The sequence below is a fragment of the Rhizopus delemar genome, genomic scaffold (assembly GCF_000149305.1).
Source record: "Rhizopus delemar RA 99-880 supercont3.7 genomic scaffold, whole genome shotgun sequence".
Classification (NCBI taxonomy): Eukaryota; Fungi; Mucoromycota; class Mucoromycetes; order Mucorales; family Rhizopodaceae; genus Rhizopus; species Rhizopus delemar.
In genome coordinates, this window is record NW_027137833.1 from 796958 (window position 1) to 815992 (window position 19035).

The 19035-nt window shown below is 35.4% G+C and overlaps 7 protein-coding genes across 7 annotated transcripts; 2 read left to right on the plus strand and 5 right to left on the minus strand.

The window, feature by feature from the left end:
- Positions 1-783: 783 nt before the first annotated feature.
- Positions 784-2307, minus strand: RO3G_09501 (uncharacterized protein; the record flags this gene model as incomplete). Its single annotated transcript, XM_067664086.1, has 6 exons — positions 784-876; positions 930-989; positions 1041-1291; positions 1338-1670; positions 1733-1865; positions 1918-2307. The coding sequence occupies 6 exons, from the start codon at positions 2305-2307 to the stop codon at positions 784-786; spliced, it is 1260 nt and encodes a 419-aa protein (XP_067520187.1).
- Positions 2308-3154: 847 nt separating this feature from the next.
- RO3G_09502 (uncharacterized protein) lies at positions 3155-4078 on the plus strand (the record flags this gene model as incomplete). Its single annotated transcript, XM_067664087.1, has 3 exons — positions 3155-3323; positions 3522-3830; positions 3888-4078. The coding sequence occupies 3 exons, from the start codon at positions 3155-3157 to the stop codon at positions 4076-4078; spliced, it is 669 nt and encodes a 222-aa protein (XP_067520188.1).
- Positions 4079-4552: 474 nt separating this feature from the next.
- Positions 4553-7120, minus strand: RO3G_09503 (uncharacterized protein; the record flags this gene model as incomplete). Its single annotated transcript, XM_067664088.1, has 6 exons — positions 4553-4792; positions 4841-5686; positions 5744-5896; positions 5978-6133; positions 6190-6897; positions 6953-7120. The coding sequence occupies 6 exons, from the start codon at positions 7118-7120 to the stop codon at positions 4553-4555; spliced, it is 2271 nt and encodes a 756-aa protein (XP_067520189.1).
- A 1575-nt stretch (positions 7121-8695) lies between these two features.
- Positions 8696-9757, minus strand: RO3G_09504 (uncharacterized protein; the record flags this gene model as incomplete). The annotated part of the gene is made up of 3 exons (XM_067664089.1): positions 8696-8735; positions 8839-9139; positions 9205-9757. 3 exons carry the CDS (start codon positions 9755-9757, stop codon positions 8696-8698), a joined length of 894 nt encoding a protein of 297 aa, XP_067520190.1.
- A 1875-nt stretch (positions 9758-11632) lies between these two features.
- Positions 11633-13121, plus strand: RO3G_09505 (uncharacterized protein; the record flags this gene model as incomplete). The annotated part of the gene is made up of 4 exons (XM_067664090.1): positions 11633-11861; positions 11910-12677; positions 12774-12946; positions 13062-13121. The coding sequence occupies 4 exons, from the start codon at positions 11633-11635 to the stop codon at positions 13119-13121; spliced, it is 1230 nt and encodes a 409-aa protein (XP_067520191.1).
- A 125-nt stretch (positions 13122-13246) lies between these two features.
- On the minus strand, positions 13247-14719 carry RO3G_09506 (uncharacterized protein; the record flags this gene model as incomplete). The annotated part of the gene is made up of 5 exons (XM_067664091.1): positions 13247-13561; positions 13635-14053; positions 14114-14225; positions 14288-14383; positions 14531-14719. 5 exons carry the CDS (start codon positions 14717-14719, stop codon positions 13247-13249), a joined length of 1131 nt encoding a protein of 376 aa, XP_067520192.1.
- A 1002-nt stretch (positions 14720-15721) lies between these two features.
- RO3G_09507 (uncharacterized protein) lies at positions 15722-17763 on the minus strand (the record flags this gene model as incomplete). The annotated part of the gene is made up of 2 exons (XM_067664092.1): positions 15722-17326; positions 17464-17763. The coding sequence occupies 2 exons, from the start codon at positions 17761-17763 to the stop codon at positions 15722-15724; spliced, it is 1905 nt and encodes a 634-aa protein (XP_067520193.1).
- Between the last annotated feature and the right edge of the window lie 1272 nt (positions 17764-19035).

Consider the following 19035-nt stretch of genomic DNA (forward strand, 5'->3'; position numbering starts at 1 on the left):
TGTTGTTACACCTTAATTGCTCAGGCCAGTTGAATTTCAATCAACTATAAAGAATTAAGAAATCCTTTTAGGATCAAGGAAAAACAAATGCAAAAGTATACAGGAGTGAGTGGGAACTTAGGTTTAGTTTTTGCTGATTCAATTGAGAAAAGGGAAAGTTCAGATGAATATAGTGTTAATTTGCAGAAATCATTTTTTTTTTTTTTTTTTTTTGCGGTTTGGCCTAATGCATTTAAAAGAATACTTGAAAAGAACACAATACGATAAAGTGAGTTCCATGAATGTTGATATCTCGTCTCAAAGGAGAAATATTCACTTTGGACCCAATAGAAAAAAGTTGACCGGTCTTACAACAATCATTGATATGGATGTCCCTAGCAGTGTTGGTTCAGTAAAAAAAAAAAAAAAAAAAAAAAAAAAAAAAAAAAAAAAAAAAAAAAAAAAAAAAACATGTGATAAAACTAAATCCATGGAAGCCATAGCTTCTACCAAGAAACGGACATCTAATGGGTTTTTGCGAAAACCTCTTTGGATTAGCTACTTCATTAATGATAGCTCAGAGGATAATGCTTCTATCAATTGTAATGATGATTGAACTGTAATTTAGTGAAAAATTAAACAATTCAAATACTGGTTTTTGCAAATTGGCACCTGCGACACTGCAAATAAGCAGTCATCCTTTCATTGCAAATCATATAATACGTCATAGATAGGATTGCCAAGAAAAAAAAAGACTATTTCTGACAAAGGATCCACAATTAACTTTATTACATAATCGTTTAATTATAGAATCTGAGTTTTCTTTATATGCTTTCCAAATTTTTGAAGATCTGCCAACAAAATCTGTGGTTCTTCTAAACCCGGAAAATGTCCACCCTTTACATAAATGAGTATCTTTTTTTTTTTTAGTAAAAATACAATTTTCTTACATATTCAATTTCACTGTATTGCTGTAAATTGGCAGAAGCTTCTAGCCAATCTTTAGGAAGCTACACAAATAAATTACATCAGAGACTATAATTTGTGTGTGTTAAAAGTACCTTTGATATTTCACTTGCAAAAGAAGATACAGCAAAAGGAATTTTAACATATGACATGACATTTGATGTTATCTCATTTTGGTTGAGACATTCATAATAGATACGAACAGAAGAGGAGATTGTATTAGTCATCCAATAAATAGAGACTTGTGTCAAAAATTCTTTTGAACTAATTGTTTCAGGAAGTGATTCAGTATTCTGTCTCTCGGCTGGATGAAAGGTCCATTCATGGTATTTTTCAAGTAACCAAGCTATTTGATTGTAAGTTTATAAATCAAAAAAGTATGACTATTTTACTAAGTACTCCTGCTGGACTGTCTGTTAATCCAAAAGATAAAGTATAAGGTCTTGTTCCTTGAATAGCTCGGTACCCACAGCCTTTGTCTCGTTCGGCATTTGCAAAAGTAGCACCTCCAAGTCGGGCCTTTCCTTTACCATAAACCCAATCGAATCCAACAACTAAGCTGACAAGGAATTTGGCTACCTTAAAGGGATGAAATATGATATTTCTCGGAGTAGGTATAGGTGGAAGAAGCATGGGCATCGTGGTATGAAACGCTTTACAATTGTTTGAATGATTCACAGCAATCGTCTTTCCAATGATTGCCCCCCAATCACCGCCGTGATACACTAATAAATTATGATTACAACAGAAAAAAAAAAAAAAGAACTCTAAATTATTAATAGCTTACTGTATTCATTATAGCCCAAGTTCATCATGAGAGCGTTAATCATGGAGGCTATTTTAACAATACCATATCCTTTTATCTTTGGTGCCTCTGAAAACCCAAAACCAGGTAAACTTGGAACAATAACATGAAATGCCTTAAAATGAAATTAAGCAAAATAACATAATAGCTTATTCTATTTCTTCTACCTGATTATTTCCTACGCCATCTCTGAGGGGACCAATAATTTTATGAAATTCATAAAAGGTAGATGGCCAACCGTGAAGAAGAACAATAGGAATCGCGTTTGGTTGTGAAGAGCGTTCGTGAATATAATGCATCAAGAGCCCATCAACGTTCATACGGAAATGTTTCCATTTACTAATATCTGCTTTGAATTCATCCCAGTTAAATGAGTTGGCCCACTCTTCAACTAATGGTTTCACAGCCCATGTAGGTGCACCATAATCCCAGCCATAATCCTTTTCAAGTTCATTTGGCCATACCGTGGACTTGAGTCTTTCTTGGAGCAAGTTTATTTGCCCTTGGCTCATTTTAGGGATCTCAAATTGTTCATATTCCCCTTCAGCAAGACTCATGCTAGTTTTTATATTAAAAAAAGAAAAGGAAAGAAAAAAGAAAAAGAAAAAAGAAAAAAAAAAAAAAAAACTTTCATATTGGCCGACTATTTATTATGCAACCTCTGCTTTGTACTAGGAAACAAAAATAGCAAAAAGCAGGAAACCTGAGGCTTACGGAATCCTTTGTCTAAACGATACATGTTTATTCACTTATATGCTTTTCTTACACTTTTTTTTTTTGCATGTTTAAGCACACAGGTCTGTATTTCCTTATTTAGATATAAGATGATTACGTGAAGCGTAGTAACTTTACTACCCAATTTGTGTAATTGAATAATAAATAGATGGCACTGTGCTTCTTCAAAATAAAATAAAAGAAACCAATTTAATATACTCAAATAAGAAATTCAAGACACTGTGGTTGAAGGATGCTTTTTTTTTATAGACTCGAGAAGCAGCAGTTCGCTTTTACGTGCTTTTATTTATTTTATTTCTTATCAATTTAAAGCAGAATGAATGAAATCTAACCCTATTCAATTTAAGCTACAACGCACAATGAGGAGACTGTTGAATCCAAATTTACTAGTACTTGACGTAAATGTCAAGAATTGTTCTTTACAAATTTGCGTATAGTTAGCAAGAGTTTGTATTACTCATTTATTCTTGTATCCTTCTAAGAAATCAATACAATAGACATAGAAAAACGCCAGTAGCTTATTCATCAGTTCTTAATTGGCTGATGGCTGTCTTATTTATGGAAAAGAGTGTCTTGCTGTGCAACGTCAAAAAAAAAATATAGAGCGTAATCTCTATCTTTTTTTTTGGCTTTTTCTTCTACTGTACAAGTTATCTACATTCAGATCCAATGGCTACAGTGGAAGAAATTGTGTTTTTAGGTACAGGCACTTCTAGCTCAGTGCCTACTATTGCTTGTCTTACTGATCCCAAAAAGAAGTGCTCTGTTTGTTTATCAGCAGTGACACCTGAAGGGTTCAAGAACAATAGAAAGAATACTTCAATGGTTGTTAGATTCCGTAAACACAAAGATCCTCCAGGAGCAAGATTAAGGTACATATGCTTGGTTTTATTTATGCGAATTACCGGTTTGTTTGACATATTTTTCCTTCTCTCTTGTTTAGAAATGTACTTATAGATTGTGGAAAGACATTTTACAGTAATAAAAAAGAAAAAAAGGACCAACTTAAAAAAAGCTCATTTGCAATGAAATATAGCAAGTGCAATTACCATTCTTCCTCAATATGGCATTCGTGAACTCGATGGCGTTATCTTAACTCACGGCCATGCTGATGCCTGCTACGGTCTGGATGATTTAAGAGGTTGGACGTTAAATAGTTCCATTCAACCCCATATCAACGTTTATTTATCGTCTGAGTGTATGGAAGTGGTTGCAAGAACGTTTCCTTTCTTGGTAGATACCTCACTAGCCACTGGTGGTGGTCAAGTCGCCGATTTTAAATATCATGTTATTGATACAGACAAGCCTTTTGAAATTGAAGGGCTTGAATTTATGCCCCTTCCAGGTAAATTGAGCAAGAAAGAGAGCAAAATGCTTTGAATTCTTACACTGTAAATCACAGCTTATCACGGTATTTATCAAACGACAAAAGAACCTTATTATTGTTATGGATTCAAATTTGATAATGTCAGCTATATCTCTGATACAAATCATATTCCGCCAGCAACAATGGAGTTAATTCAAGGGAAATCAAGAATATTTATTGTCGATTGCTTAAGACGTACTTGTTGCACTAATATTATTTTACAGTAATGACTAATATTATTTTCTCTTTTAAAATTAGTAGCCGATCCTCACTCATCTCATTTTTCACTTGATCAATCCATTGAAGCATCAAAGCAAGTCGGTGCATCAAAGTCCTATTATGTTGGATTTGCACACAGAGTAGACCATGATTACTTGGAAAAATATTTAAAGAAGCTGGGAGACAAAGAAGGTTTTAGAGCAGCTCCTGCTTATGATGGATTGAGAGTTGTGTTGAAGAACAAGAATGAAATAATAGAATCATCTTATTTACAGACTGAACCCATCGTAATAAAAGAATAGAATAGTGCAAGTAGAATTTTTATTGTTTTTGATATCACTCAAAAAAAAAAAAGGTTTCTTTAAACATCTTTTTCATCATCCACATATTGACTATAGTCGGTATACATCAAAAAATCAGAAATCAGTTCGCAGCATTGTTCTTGAAAAAAGGGTACAGTAGAGTTACAAAAGGCTGATATGCTATCCATTTAAACCAACCCACTTTGGTGTCTTTTTATAGTGAAATTTAACACAGTCCTTTTGTAATACTGCACTTGCCATTCGTTTTTCCAAATCTGTTTCAATCGGTATAGGCGATCCGTTGTTGTCACGGTAGATGAAGGGTAGTCTCAGTACATATGATCCTCCAGGTCCAAGGGACAATGGATCATTGATACCAAGATCGACAATAATTGGCTCCTCATTTCCAGGCACATTAATCTATACATCACGATGAGTACGCCTTTTTTTATGATGCACTCATTTTACCTTTATTTTAGGTTCCATTGTAATGGTGATGTCTTCATCTGGTGTAACAACATAAAATCGCATTAACTGAGCCGTCATTTCATTTGGACTGTTAACTGCACCGCTGCCGGTGTTGCTGTTCGGTACATAACAGCAAGGACAGAGTATAAATATCTGCAGATCTTGATGCACAAAATAATTTCCATGTTCCTTTGGATGTGAGGCATGCCCTAATTTACAGACTCTCCCTTCACCACAACTCAAGAATCGATGTCCCTGAGCACATTCATATTCTGCGCCTACATAGCCTCGAACCAAGCCTTGTAGTCTATCTCGCATTCTGTTATATCGTCTGCGTCTTCCTCCATTATTTTCATTTGCTTCAAACAGTTGTTTAGTGGGTGGAGGAGCAATGGTAGGTGTTGCTGTAGGTGGAGGATTTGTCCCCAATGCAGGGAATGCTTCTAAAGAAACTGCTGATATAACCTTGACAGGTTTTGCAACAACAGGAGCAGGTATCTTTCCTAACATGGGCCATTCTTCCTGAACGGAGGAACGTGCTGAATCTTTTACTTCTTTGGCAAGTTGTTCTTGTTGATGTAATTTTATGTCATTTACAGTTGTGATTGACCAGGGAATAAGATAATTGGTATTATTCAAGAATCCTTCTGTCTTATCTAAGCCTACGTTATTCTTATATACAGTGGATGGACCAAGAAAGAGTAATGCTGAGTCGTCTTCAGGAGCATCATCATAACTTAATTCTAGCTTTTGATTGTTTCCAAATGTAGAAGCTCTGATGTTCACAAAAGCTCTATCTTTACCTGAGCAGCAAGAAAATTTTTCATAAAATCTAATATTTGCATCCTAGAAATAGGCATGTAGTGAGCATATTGCGTTTTTTCTTTTTTCTATAAAAATTACAGATATAGCAAATGGATCATCTCGTAATTTTTGACTTCTTCCACAATTGCATGCGTGAAAAAATGTAAATCCACTGCTGTGTTTGCCTGTTTCAATCAGAATAGTTCGATCATCCCTTTTTTGTGATTGAGGTGGGATGGCTTCATGTCCAATCTAATAAATAAAATAAGCATTTACACTTCAAGTCCATTTTTTTTTTTTTTTTTTTTTTTTTTTTTTTTTTTTTTTTTTTACTTTTAAGCGACAAAATCTATCTGTTAGACTAAGATGCTCACAACTTTGTCGGTCCTGTTTCCAAACTAAATCGCATTCACGTTCAAGACGAGCTGCATATTCTTCCTTGCATGAACCTCGCGCTAATGATTTGTATTGTCGAAGTACATTATCACGCTAATGAACAAAAAGATTCAGTGATCGCTCAACTCACTATAATACACTTTTCTTACCTTCCAAATATGATACTTTTTTGGATAAAAAGATGGAGAATCTTGTAAATAGGCCTCATTACAGTTCTGCATAACACCATAACAGTAGTTTTTCGAAAACACTCTTTCAATTTCAATGTTATCTTTAATTTTCTTCCTTAATATGACTTCAATTTGTTGAATCATACCCTTTGTGCTTGAGTATTCAGCAATGATGATTTCTCTAAAATCCGTACCATTCTCTCGCATAGGCTGATTAAATAAGAAGTAGAGTAAAGGTATAGCAGCGGAAGCAAATTGAATTGGGGTTGGTAAGGGTGCATGCTTTGTGTCATTCATCTTTTTATGAAGAGGATGTCGACTAGTGGCTGTCTTTGCCCAAATTGTAACAAAATTACGTAGCAGGTTATCTCCATATTCATGATGCGAGCTATTAGGCTCATTGTTAGCTGATTGTTGCAAGTAGCTGGAAATTGAAATAGGCTGATCGAATACATACTCTTGTTCAGCATCAAATTCTTGAGGCACTGAAGGCACAATATGAATGATGGGTTGTGAAGTGGAGGGCAATAGAAACAATGATTTCACATCTACAGGAGCATGTGATGAATTTCCTGGTTCCTGTTTTAATGGTGCAAGATGCAGTGCTCGAAATATGCTCTTTAGCCTGATTTGTAAAGATTCCTGCATTCTTTTGATAGCTGTTGATGTAATCTCCGGAAAGGGTATCTAAAATAAATGAATATTAATACTCTTTTGTATGTATTTATGCTTCAAGTTTTACATTTGCAGCGACAAATACTAGCATAGGAACACCCTTGGCAGGGCCCCACCAACCTAAGAAATTTGGATTGACACGGTCAAATTCTTTTTTTTCAAAGAGTGCATTAGGTACAGGAATATCCCAATATTTCCAGCAGCAAGACTGGAATTGAGCCAAATGCGTATACATATTTAGCTTTGTCTGTGACAGAGTGACAAGTGTAGATAGAAAATCTGCTGGTAGTAAGGAAGGCGGTAATATAGGCTGTAGTTGATTAGTTTTGTATGTCTATAATATTTATAACATGCACTTACAATAACAAGGTGAGATATAATAAACATGAACAACAATCCTTTCATATTTATGTTTTGGTAATCCATTACTGTAAACTTTAGATACAATTTATGAGTAATTAGGTGCGTAATAAAGGATATATCATATCATTACCTTTTGTTGGTTTATAAATATGCTTGTATCTAAAGTAGAATCCAAGAACAAATAGAGTGTATTTATCTTTGTGTTAACATATAGCTGAAGTCCTCCTTCTACAAGCTATATATGTATGTATATAAGTAAGAGACTGAACATATCTAGTTGCGCATTTTACCTCAATAGTTCCTTCCTTTAGAGATTCTTTTCTGTGACTAAATACATTACTTCCAACAATTCGATTAGCCAAAATAACAGGACTGATTTGAGTTGATTTATCAGAGACACCAAGCAAAGAAATTATAGTAAGTCCAGAAGTGGGAATGGTCGAAAGACCTGTTCTTTCCAATATTTCATTAATGTCATCCATTCATAAATTAAAAAAACAAGAAAAAAAAGTTTATTTTTCCATCAAGCATTTAAGATCAGCTAATCTTTGGCGTAATCCTTCTCTTTCATTTTCGCTTTCAGCATGCTTGACTTTAATTTCAATAATCATATTTTCCATATAAGCCAACTGGTCCTCTAAAGCTGAATTGCGCTCAACTAAAGCTGCATTTTTGGTATACAAGATTTCCATCTCTTCCTTTACTCTCGCCTCTACTTTAGCAGGTAAAGTCTCCAGTGTCTTTTTTAAATCATTTGTTTGTTGACGAAGTATTTCGTTTTCATCATGAGTTCGAGCAATATCCATTTTAACTGTGATTAGTTCAGTAGCAAGTGTAGCATGATCTTTGTTAAGCTCTGTAAAGTCATGATCCATCTTTCGTATTGATTCTTGCAATTGCTTATTTTGTTTTTTTAATGATTCAATGATTTCTGCTTCATTATTGGCTTTGGATGATTCTATTTGAAAGTCTTTTGCTAAACGGTCCAGTCTTTTAGTAGCAATATGTTTTTGAAATGCGTCATAAACAAATCGATCATAATCATTCTATGGTTTTTTAGTACAAGTATGTACATGTAAACTTATTCATTCTACCTGGTATATGTAAAGTAAATTGCTTTTAAGAAAATCTGTTAAATCATCATGTTCAAGGCTTAATAATATTGGTTGATTTTTTTCTAGTAAAGGTAATGAAAATCGAAATAGGGTTTCAATGCCTTCAGCAAATATCATGTCATAAATACGATAAACAGTATCCATAGGAAATTTATATACGAAAAGTGTACTGAACCACTGATAGGCATATGCATTAGATTTGATACAGTGTGCTTCAAAATGTCTTTGAAGATGAGGTAGTTGGTCGCCTACTATCCCATTTAGTTGGTATAATCGTCGTGATAGTAAATCTGATTGAGGAAGAAAGTGACCTCTAAGACCATATTTGTTCATCAATTGTACCAAGACACAAAATGTTTCTTCTTCTGGCATCTGCATTAAGAAGTATTAGTGCACACATGATTTTTTTTGTGTTTCCATGTTATATACATTGAGTAACAAAGGTGCTGTAATGTAAAGTAAGTTTTGGTTATACCCAACATCTTTGTCATATAGCGAGTAAGCTTTCATGATATTAAATAAAGTATCCCTTTGATGTTCATCCTTTAAGAAGGTTAATTTGGGTAAATCACGAGAGATTGCTTTCTCATAAACTGATTCTTCTTTTAATAGTTGCATATATTGGTCCTCTAGTTTGATATTTTTACTTTTCGCAAATAACTGCCATACCATTCCTCTTAGCGAAGGTGGTATGCCCTTTTGTATTTGAACTGATAATAGTTTGGCTTCTGATTTACTTACACCATTAAAGTCCGAAATCACCTTGGACCAAAATTCTAGAATTGAGTTAGTCGTATGCACATACACAAAAATACATTTGAGCTAATTGTATCACTCTTACCCCAGTCGATTTCTTCTGATAAGTTGTCTTTTTCGAATGATTTTCTCAGTTCTTCTGTACTGTTATTATAAAATGCTGTATTGTTGTTGTTGTTGTTGTTGTCTAAACGCGCCAATAATAAGTCATAATTTGACGCACTTGACATATAAGAATGAATAGAGGACATGGTTGACCGATAACTCTGATTTCTTGTGTGGTATCTGACATCTTCTGTACTATTCTCTGAATCTGAGTATTGACTCTCTTCCATTTGCTGCAGCCCATAAACAAGTTCCTCTGTGTTATTGTCTCCTCTCTTCTCTTCTTCTTCCTTTATGAGATCTTCTTTAACAGCTTCGCTAAGCATTCTTTCACTGTTACTTTTTGTTATAGTAGCTGATCGATTACGCCTTATTTTGGCTTCCTCAACATCCTTATCTTGCTGAGTATCTATGGTATCTAAGGAACTGCTTTCAGCATCAGAATAACATTTATCTTCAATGGAGGAAGAACATATCGTAATTGAAGATTCATTGCTTATTCCTTTATTTAAAAAATCATTATCCTTATTCATTTCCGCTGCTGTCATAAGGAGGAAGGAGCTACCGAAGAAGGAAAAAAAAAAAAAGAAAAAAAAAAAAAAAAAAAAAGAAGAAAAAAGGGGATTGAAAAAGGGGTGTGAGAGAATTGTTTCTGTTGATTGTTGATCTTTTACTGGGTTTAAAAGCTTTCGGTAATCTCAAGCCCTGCATTCAAAAAAGAAAACAGAATTTGAAATGCACCATTTTACATTAAAGAGGTCTAAATTGTAGATAATTTGTTGACACAAAAGTGTTCTATACAGTCTCTTTTATTAAACTTTTTTTTGAAGCTTATATGCTTGTGTAACTCTGTATTTTGTTGCTACTGAGCATAAGCGCATGATGTATTTAATACACCTTATTCGCCCAAGTCAGATCAAAAAGAGGTGCGATGGAAACAGAAAGTATTATTTGAGATCAAGAGCGAAAAAAAAGGTAAAAAAAAGTAGACGAGTAAGGAGGGAAAGACGCGTCATAGATTTCAACATGAGTTCTGGGGCAACCAATCCAAGGGTCATTTTCTGGGAGAAAGTGGAGCTGAGGGAGACAATTTCTAATGATGAAGGTACTCGGGATCAGAAAGAATCAAATATATGGTGAGCCGGCAGAGAGACCAAGCAGAATTAGATTGCAAGGAGCATAGTTTTCGAGTGGGAAGTACATTCAAAGGAAAGACGAAGAATTTTCAATAATAATTAGCATTTGTAGCTTTTGATACATATCGAGATATTGGATAATTTGCCTCTTGGTAAAAAAAAAAAAAAAAAAAAAAAAAAAAAAAAAAAAAAAGCCCTTGTTGATATTACAGGTAAAATATGTTTATATAAATACGTGTGACGATAATTGATTAAAAAGGAAGGCGACAGAGCCCTTTGAGCTGCCTTGTGGAGCAATATCCTGGAGAAGAAGTAACAAATATAATAGTATAATGGTGCAATTGATTTATCTCAAACAAAAGAAAATGTATTGTTGGCAATTGACAAATTAAGAGAGAAAGGAAATTTAGCGGAGATAGCAAGATAAGTAGGCAAACGGTAGAGAAGAACGTAGGGTATTGCTAGTAGATCTGAGCATCTGAAGTTGTTAGGGATTCAAATTCCAATAAGTAGCTTTTTATATAATAATTAACAAGTGTACAGCATAATATTTTATTCAGAGGACTATAAAGAATCTAGGAATCATTTACAGACTATTGTTAATTGAATAGACATGACAAGCATACTCATATTATGTTTTCTTCTTCTTCGCATCTTCTTGCTTGTATAGAGTGTACCAAGCTATTGGTTGCCAGAGCTAATGAGTTCCGTACGTCGAGAGTAACTAGTTTTCAAATTCCAAATTAAACATCTAAAACATATGTTGAGTGCTTTCTTATGCGTGTCACTTTTTTAATGAGAGAGCAGATATTCATAGTAGTGTTATTTAATTTTGAGAAGTTTGTAGAGAATTATGGCAGCACAGTATTAACACTTCCAAAATCATTCACAAACCAGTCATGCTGGCTATAAATGGCCAAAGAAAACCAGTCGAATTCTGTTTGCTATCGGTATATCAAACTAGGTTTCCTTTCTAAGAATTTAGATACTTACAGTCACCTTCCTTTTATTATTCCTTCTATTCATTTAAAATGATTGCTTATTTTATAAATCCAACAGATTTCCTCGGTCTCTGGTGATAAGCTTTAAAAAACTTGCTGAACAATGTATTTTACTTATTGTTTTGAATTAAACAGTAATTGATTTTCAGTAACAGATGATTTAAAAGTGACTTCAAATTTTACGAGTCATAAGCCTGAGTTTGACCCCGGGGTTGCTGAAGCTTTTTAAGAAACTCTTTTTCATACTAGAGTGAACAAGTATGCCAAAGGGATGGTACCTCGTTCCCTCTTATGTTCTAGAAAATTACTATTTTTGTATCAGCAAAAACCTTTAACTCGTGCCAGCTATTTTCAACGCCTGTATTCCACGCAGCTTAGCACATCTTTTAAAGACTCACTCTCGGATTATGCCATCACCAAAGACATTAATGCACTTGTTAAACATTTACCTACAAGTGGATCTCAAAATGAAATGGTGCCCATTTATAACACTGCGTTAAGTAAATGTGTCAGAAAGGGGGAATTGGGCCACATTCAGCAAATTATAGATTTGATGAAAAAAAGAGGCGTGCAAGTAGACACTGCAACTCAGAACATCTTGATGCGCCTCAGGTTATCTAAAAGGGGAATAAAACAAGAAGAAGCATTTAAAATATATCAAGACATGTTGTCACAATCAATAAAACCCAATACAGCTACATTCAACACGTTTATAAAGTATGCTTGTCAACATCATCATTGGGATGCCCTTCCTCAATGGTTAAAATTGATGAAACAACATTCTATCGAGCCCAACAGAATTACTGCTCAAACAATCTTCAGATGCCTTGTTGTAGATCCCACAAATACAGTTTTGCTAGAAGCGTTTGATTCCGTCTCACCTATTGTGTCTTTCGACAAGGAGTCTTTTCTAAATGCAGGCATTGTTGCGCTGATCAAGGATAATAAGACAACTCTTGCTCTAGAATTGTTGAATACACTATTTGAAAAGGAGATGCCACGATCCACTTATTCATATAATATTATGGTCACAGCACTTTGCCGTCAAGGCGACTTGAAAACAGCACGCAACATCTTGAATGCAATGATACACAATAGCAAGATACCCAACCCTGATATTATCACATTCACTTCCTTGATTCACGGGATCATCAAATGCGGAGGTGATGAAAAGGAGCAGTTGAGCTCGATTGTCGACATATACACCAAATTACTCAGCTTTGGCCTGAGGTCAAATAACGTTTTGAATTCGGTTTTACTATCTTATTTTATCAAGCGATCAAGCATTCGCAAACCTGAAGCCATAGAAACTATGTGTGAGATTGTGCTGAACAACAAGAAGAAAGTGAGATTACCGAGACAGCACGGCGATATAGAACTTATAGAAATGCACATTTATAACATGATGATAGACTTTTGTTTTACGCGTTCTCGCTCTCAAAAGCAAACATCACTTCCCAAACAGCCATTCCTTTTACTGCGGCATGCTATAGAGCAAAGAAAATTAAAACCAACAACGTCTACCTTGAATATTTTTGTACGAGGCTTTGCTGACTATCACCATGATTTGAATACTGCTGAAAAGGTACTAGATTTTCTTGTTCATCGAGGCGTCAAGATGAATGAAAGAACAGTTTGGCTGTTGGTAAAGTCTGCGCTCAAACAAAACAAGATAGAACGAGCACGTTATTGGATTGTAGAATACGAAAAAGATCATTGTATTAAAGGAGATGGATTACTCTGGTTCAAATCCCAAATAATGAAATGGGAGAACGATAAAGATAGTGCTCATGTATAAAATATTTTATGTGTAATTATATAAACCTTACATTAATAAAGTAAAACACTTTTCATTTTACATTTATTAAGATATGATCAAATCATATTAAAAGTCTCTCAAAATCATAGCCATCTCGTCCAGTCGAGCTTTAGATACTTCAATTCTTTCAATTATTTTATTCATGTTGCCCACCTCTGCTTTATCAATCTCATTTAATAAATCCATGTTGGCAATGACATCTTTTCGGTTCATTTTTTCCAATAATCTTGATCGTTGCTGAAGCTCTTCTACTTTACGCTGCTGCAGGTTGACGATGATTTTGTAAGCTTTCGTGAGCAAATCTTCAAAACATTTTTCAAGGGGAACATGCCAAAGGTGGAAGGATCGGCTTGTTGCTCTATCGGTCGACCTAGGCACTTCCTACATGACTTTAATATTTTTTCTAATCCTGTCATTCTCTCTCCTCCTCCTCCTTTTTCTTTCTTTTTTTTACCTGTATCTCAACAATGCCATCTGCAAACAACATTTCAAGTTTTTGGCGTATGTCTTTTAAAGGAAGCATAGATATTTTTTGGATTTGACTTTCGTCCATTTTACCTTTGTCAAGCAGAATACGTACTATTCGACATACAGCTCTACCATAGCGTTCTGTAATTGAATTTTCAAATAACCTCTTCTTCATATTATATCTAAGCTTCTCAAAATTGACTGCATAATGATTTGGGCCTAGTTGATCCTTGGTAGTTAAAAAGCCTGCAGTATCTGTCTTTAATAACTTTACATATCCTTCTATTGTTTCAGAAACTGTAGGCTTCTTCTTAGGATTTGATGGATCACGTGGTAAAATAATGTCTCCTCGTTCAAGCACTTCAGGATGTAACATATTAGCAATATGATTTGGTGTTGAAGCGGCTTAGAAACCGAAAAACGCGTATGAGATCATGCTAATTGGTTTATAGTACCATATTTTACCTGAGGTTTCTTCTTTTACAATTTTCATTTTATCTTTGCCGTTTCTTAGAAAGGCTTTTAAAACAATGCCAGCAGTACGATTGATACGATCAGTAGCAAAATCAGTTATCATCTAATAGAAGTAATGTTCCTATTTGGTGTTTTTTGTTCTCTTTCTATAATTTATAAATTTACATTATTTCGGAAAGCTATGTTGTATTTTTCATAATTTAATGCGAAAAAGACCGTTGGATCAATATCATAGGGTAAATCGTTCTCTTGAGCAAGTCTCTATATCAGAGTGAGTACTATCTTATGTTAGATGTATTTCAATCTACCTTCGTTTCAGATTCTGTTGCGGTTATGTCCAATTTGCGTTTCTAAATAATTTTTTCTTCTGTGTGAGCTTTTGCACGTTAATATAGCTAAAAATGTTACCATCCCAATTCGTTCATGTTCAAACACCGCCTCTGCTTGTGCCTGAGCAGCCAATTTGACCACTTTCTTATCTGCTGCTGTCATTATTGTATACTTTTTGGATAATTCTTCTTCAATATCTCTTGTCATATCTAACGACGATCTACTGTGGATAGGAAGTACTGCTGCGATAAATTGATCTATAGCCATTCTTGTAAAAGTTTTCACGTAAGCTGTTTCTATTAAAGATTTCTAAGTCACCCATTTTCTTCTTTTATTGAAAACATAATCCTACCATCTTTATGCTTTGTATCATTGCTCACTGCCCATTCTTTAACTTGGCTAAGTTTAACTCTTCCATATAAAAATAACAACTGACATATGGAAGAGCCCTGCAAGAAATTTTCATAAATATATACTTCCTTCCAACACTATGCATTTTTACATACTACTTTTCCATAATGCTCTTCTGTAATACGTAGTATACGACCCATACGAAGACGCATCAAAACGTTATGTTGGTCAAGCTCATAAACAGTGGCATCTTTTCTTTCTTCAATAGATTCTGTAAAGTAGAGAAGACCATGACAAATAAAAATAATCAGTATTTCTTTTACGCGCTTTACTGTGTATTGAGTATGTCTTGCTAGTTCCTGAAGTGTTTGACGGCCTTTGAGTAACAGTTGCTCCGCAACTTCCTATAGGACTATATTAATCACTTTTTTTAAGTAAATAGACAAAGGCATATGCTATATACAGAAGCAAAGGGTCCAAAATCTTCTTTTATAATTTCTCTACATAGTCGTGCCTCGATTGACATTATGTTGTAATTGTGTGAAAATTAAAAAAGATAAAATGGAAAAATCAAAAAAGGGTAATACCAGTTATGAACGGAGAATCAATTATCGGCCTATCAAATTAAATTTGCATGAATCACTACTATTAAATTCTGAGTTTATTATATTTTTTTTTTTAAAGTTTTATGGCAATGAGCATGTAGCAACGAAGTGTGCAATTTTGCCCGAGCCAGTTATGAATGTAAGAGAATAAAAACCTTCTTAGGGGACAAGAAGGGAAAAAGGGAAAGAAAAGGAAAAAGAAAAGAGCAAATTATTTGAAATATGAATAAATATAAGAGGAGGAAGAAAGGAAAAGTATAAAGAAACACAAATTTAATACAAATCCGATCAAGTACCAGAAAGACTCACACTATTACTTGGATAACCAATTCAACAGCTTGGCACCAGGATCAACAGGAGGAGGAGGGCATTCATCATGAAAATAATAATCCAGTTCATGGAGAATCGTACAAAGGATAGGCCATAGAGTAAACCAGCTATGAGAAGCAGTAGGACGAGGTTTATGTAATGGTAACAAATTAAGAAGGAAAGAGATTGGATCTTCAATTGAGCGAGGCAAGTACAGACGATGATGGATCTGTAGACAGTCAAAAGCATGTCGACGACTCCAGTTATGATAAGGGTGGAAGATGCATTCTTTAGGTTTACCACCAGGTAGCCAACCAAGACGCCAGCGAAGAACACGACTACGTTCAGAACAAGTCATCGGTAACCAAAGGATAGGATCCACTTGGATAGTAGGGCGAGTAGAAGATAACAGGATGGAATCAGAGTTATTACATAGATTTTGGAATTGATCAGCTAAGAATTTGGTGCGAAGAGAGAGAAATTTCTTTTTATCTAAAGTATCAAGGATTGGTCCGCAGAGAGGTTTCCACATTGGAGTATTAGCCAGTTTGTACCAGTGAGAGTGGCTAGTTGAAGATTGAATATATGGCAGCAGGTGAGCAAGAAGAGTATCGTCAGGCAAATGAGTACTACGAAAAAGATACTGTGCTTGAAGGACTGCAACACGAGTTCGCATCGATGGGAGATTGACCAGATGAAGCATGACTTGTGCTGAAGACCTAGAATGACCGCCGAAGATACGCCTAATACATTGGTTTTGGAAAGTATCAAGTTGATGGATAAATTTAGTTGTGAGAGGACTAATTGCAAGACCATAATCTAATTGAGCACGGACCATTTGGCTGTAAAAACGACATGCTAATAAAGGTGGAAAACCTTTAGAATTGAGATCAATAGCAGCAAATTGGTTCATTGTGAGAGATGCCTTATTGATATTGTGTTGGATCATGGCAGGATAGTCTATTAGTCCACCAGGTTTGATAGGTATACCCAGGTATGAGAAAGAGGATTCATTGGGTATAGTAGTACCATATAATTGATAAGTTTTAACATCACTAGTAGGAGCAACTATGACACATTTTAACGGGTTCCATCGATAACCTAAGGAGTAACTATGAGCTTCACATTTTTGCAGTAAAGAAGTGAGGTTCTCAGGAGTGGCAATAAGGACAACGTCGTCTGCATAGAGTAGACAATTGATAGATGGAGTCAGGTCGGACACAATGTCACCAGAAAACGAGTTATCAAGTAGAAGTGGTTGCCTTAAGAGAGACGGAAGTCGATTAATGTATATAGAGTACAAGAAAGGTGAGAGGATGGAACCTTGAAGTACACCAGTAACTGGGGAGAAGCGATAAGATACACGATTATCAAGTAGAATTTCTATTTGGACATGGTCAAAGAGGTTTTTGAGGATACCTAGTAAAGCAGGACAAAGATGGGATTGTAATTCACTCCAAACGTAGGAACGATCAACCGTATCATAAGCTGATTTGATATCCAAGAAGGCCAGTGTAGGGGAGGAGTTATGGTTACGCCCAAGAACAGAGCAAATTTCTATGAGGCATTGGACTTGATCTAAAGAGCTGCGAGATTCACGGAATCCACCCTGTGCAATATCAAGAGCAGGGCTTTGTTCTAGGAGACTTGGATATAAACATTTTTCAATTTACGAAAAGTGGATGTTAAGCTAATCGGTCTGAAGTTTCCCGGGTCAGTTTTCGAGCCTTTCTTGTGTATCGGTACCACCTGTGCAACTCGCCATGAGAGGGGAGTGTAGGACCATTGCCAGCAGACATGAAAGAGATGCAGAAGCTGTGGGACCAACGTAGGAAGTAGAGGCAATAACATTTCCGTCTGTATGTGATCAATACCAGGAGCTTTTTTACGAGGCAGTTGTTTTAGAGTCTCATGGATTTGATCAGAAGAGAAGGGACATAGATCTAAATCAAACGGAGGGCTGCTAGTTAAAGTCGGAGATGCATCCAGAGCAGGTGTTGAGGTGAGAATTTGTCCGGCAAAAATACCTTTGAGATGGTCGGCCATAACGTCAGCTGGAGCACGATTGATGCCTGGTTCAGGTGAGAAGGAGGTCTTAATTGTCCTGTTTTTACGAATCCTACTAAAGCGGGCAATTGCTTTTGTGTATTCACCAGTCGCCATTTTGCTACAAAATTGTTTCCACGTCTCCCTACGCCGTTGCTGAATCAAACGTCGTAATAATGCACCTGTTTCTTGGTGTTTTAGCCAATATTTAAGACAGTTCAATCCATTCGCCTTTCTCCACTTTTTAAAATAAAGTTGTTTACGCTTGAAAGCTGAGGTCATTTCAGTAGTCCAGAATTGTTTTAAAAACACGTCAGCATTAGTGTCCTTTTTCCCGCATATTTCATCAAGTGAGTCGTAGATCGCTTGGCATAGTGCAGATGAGTATTGTTCAATATAAGTACTAGCAGCATCCATATCCATCAACGTAATTTCATCAGTATCATCGTCCGATTGAGCGACAAGACTAGTAGTGCCATTTTTGAAAGCAGACTCATACCTGTCGCTGCAATCCAATTTTTTGAGTTTCTTCAGATTCCAATGCGGTCTATGGATCTCAGTAGATAGATTGTGAGATGCATATGCTGGAGGTAGATTAAAGGATAAAGTCATGAATGTGTGGTTAGAGTTCAAGGAAAGTCCATCTTCAATAGCTAAGTCCGGGTTATCCGGGTCGGTATTACTAAGAAAGTAGTCGATAATACTGGTGCCGTGATAAGTATAACTTGTTGGTTGTCCAAAGGCCAAGCATTGATTCCATAGTATCAAATTATGAGCTTCCATCCAATTGCGAAAGATTCGTCCGTTGGTATTCCACCTGCTGTCACCAACTAGTTCACCAATACGTGAGTTGAAGTCACCACATATAATAGTCTTGTTTGTTGTAGGATAGTCCAGAGGTAATAGTGAGAGAATTTCCGATACTTGAGCTGATTCTAAAGAAGGAGGAAGATATAAGCAGTGAATTAGTAATTTAGAATTTATAATAATTGATAGAGTAAACTTAGCCAATAGAGGATTGACATGGTTAATGTGATGAATCGGGAGCTTGAAATCCGGATTAACCAGAAGAGCTAGACCAAGTTGACCACGATGTAGATTATAAGAGTTGACGGGAACACCATAAATATGAAATTGTTTCCAAGATGGAAGTGAATATTTGTTTGGAGATAGTAACCAAGTTTCAGTAATAAATAGTAAAGATGAGTTTTGAGCAATATTTATCAATGGATAAATAGATTGTTTAGGGAGACCAGTAGCATTAAAAAGTGA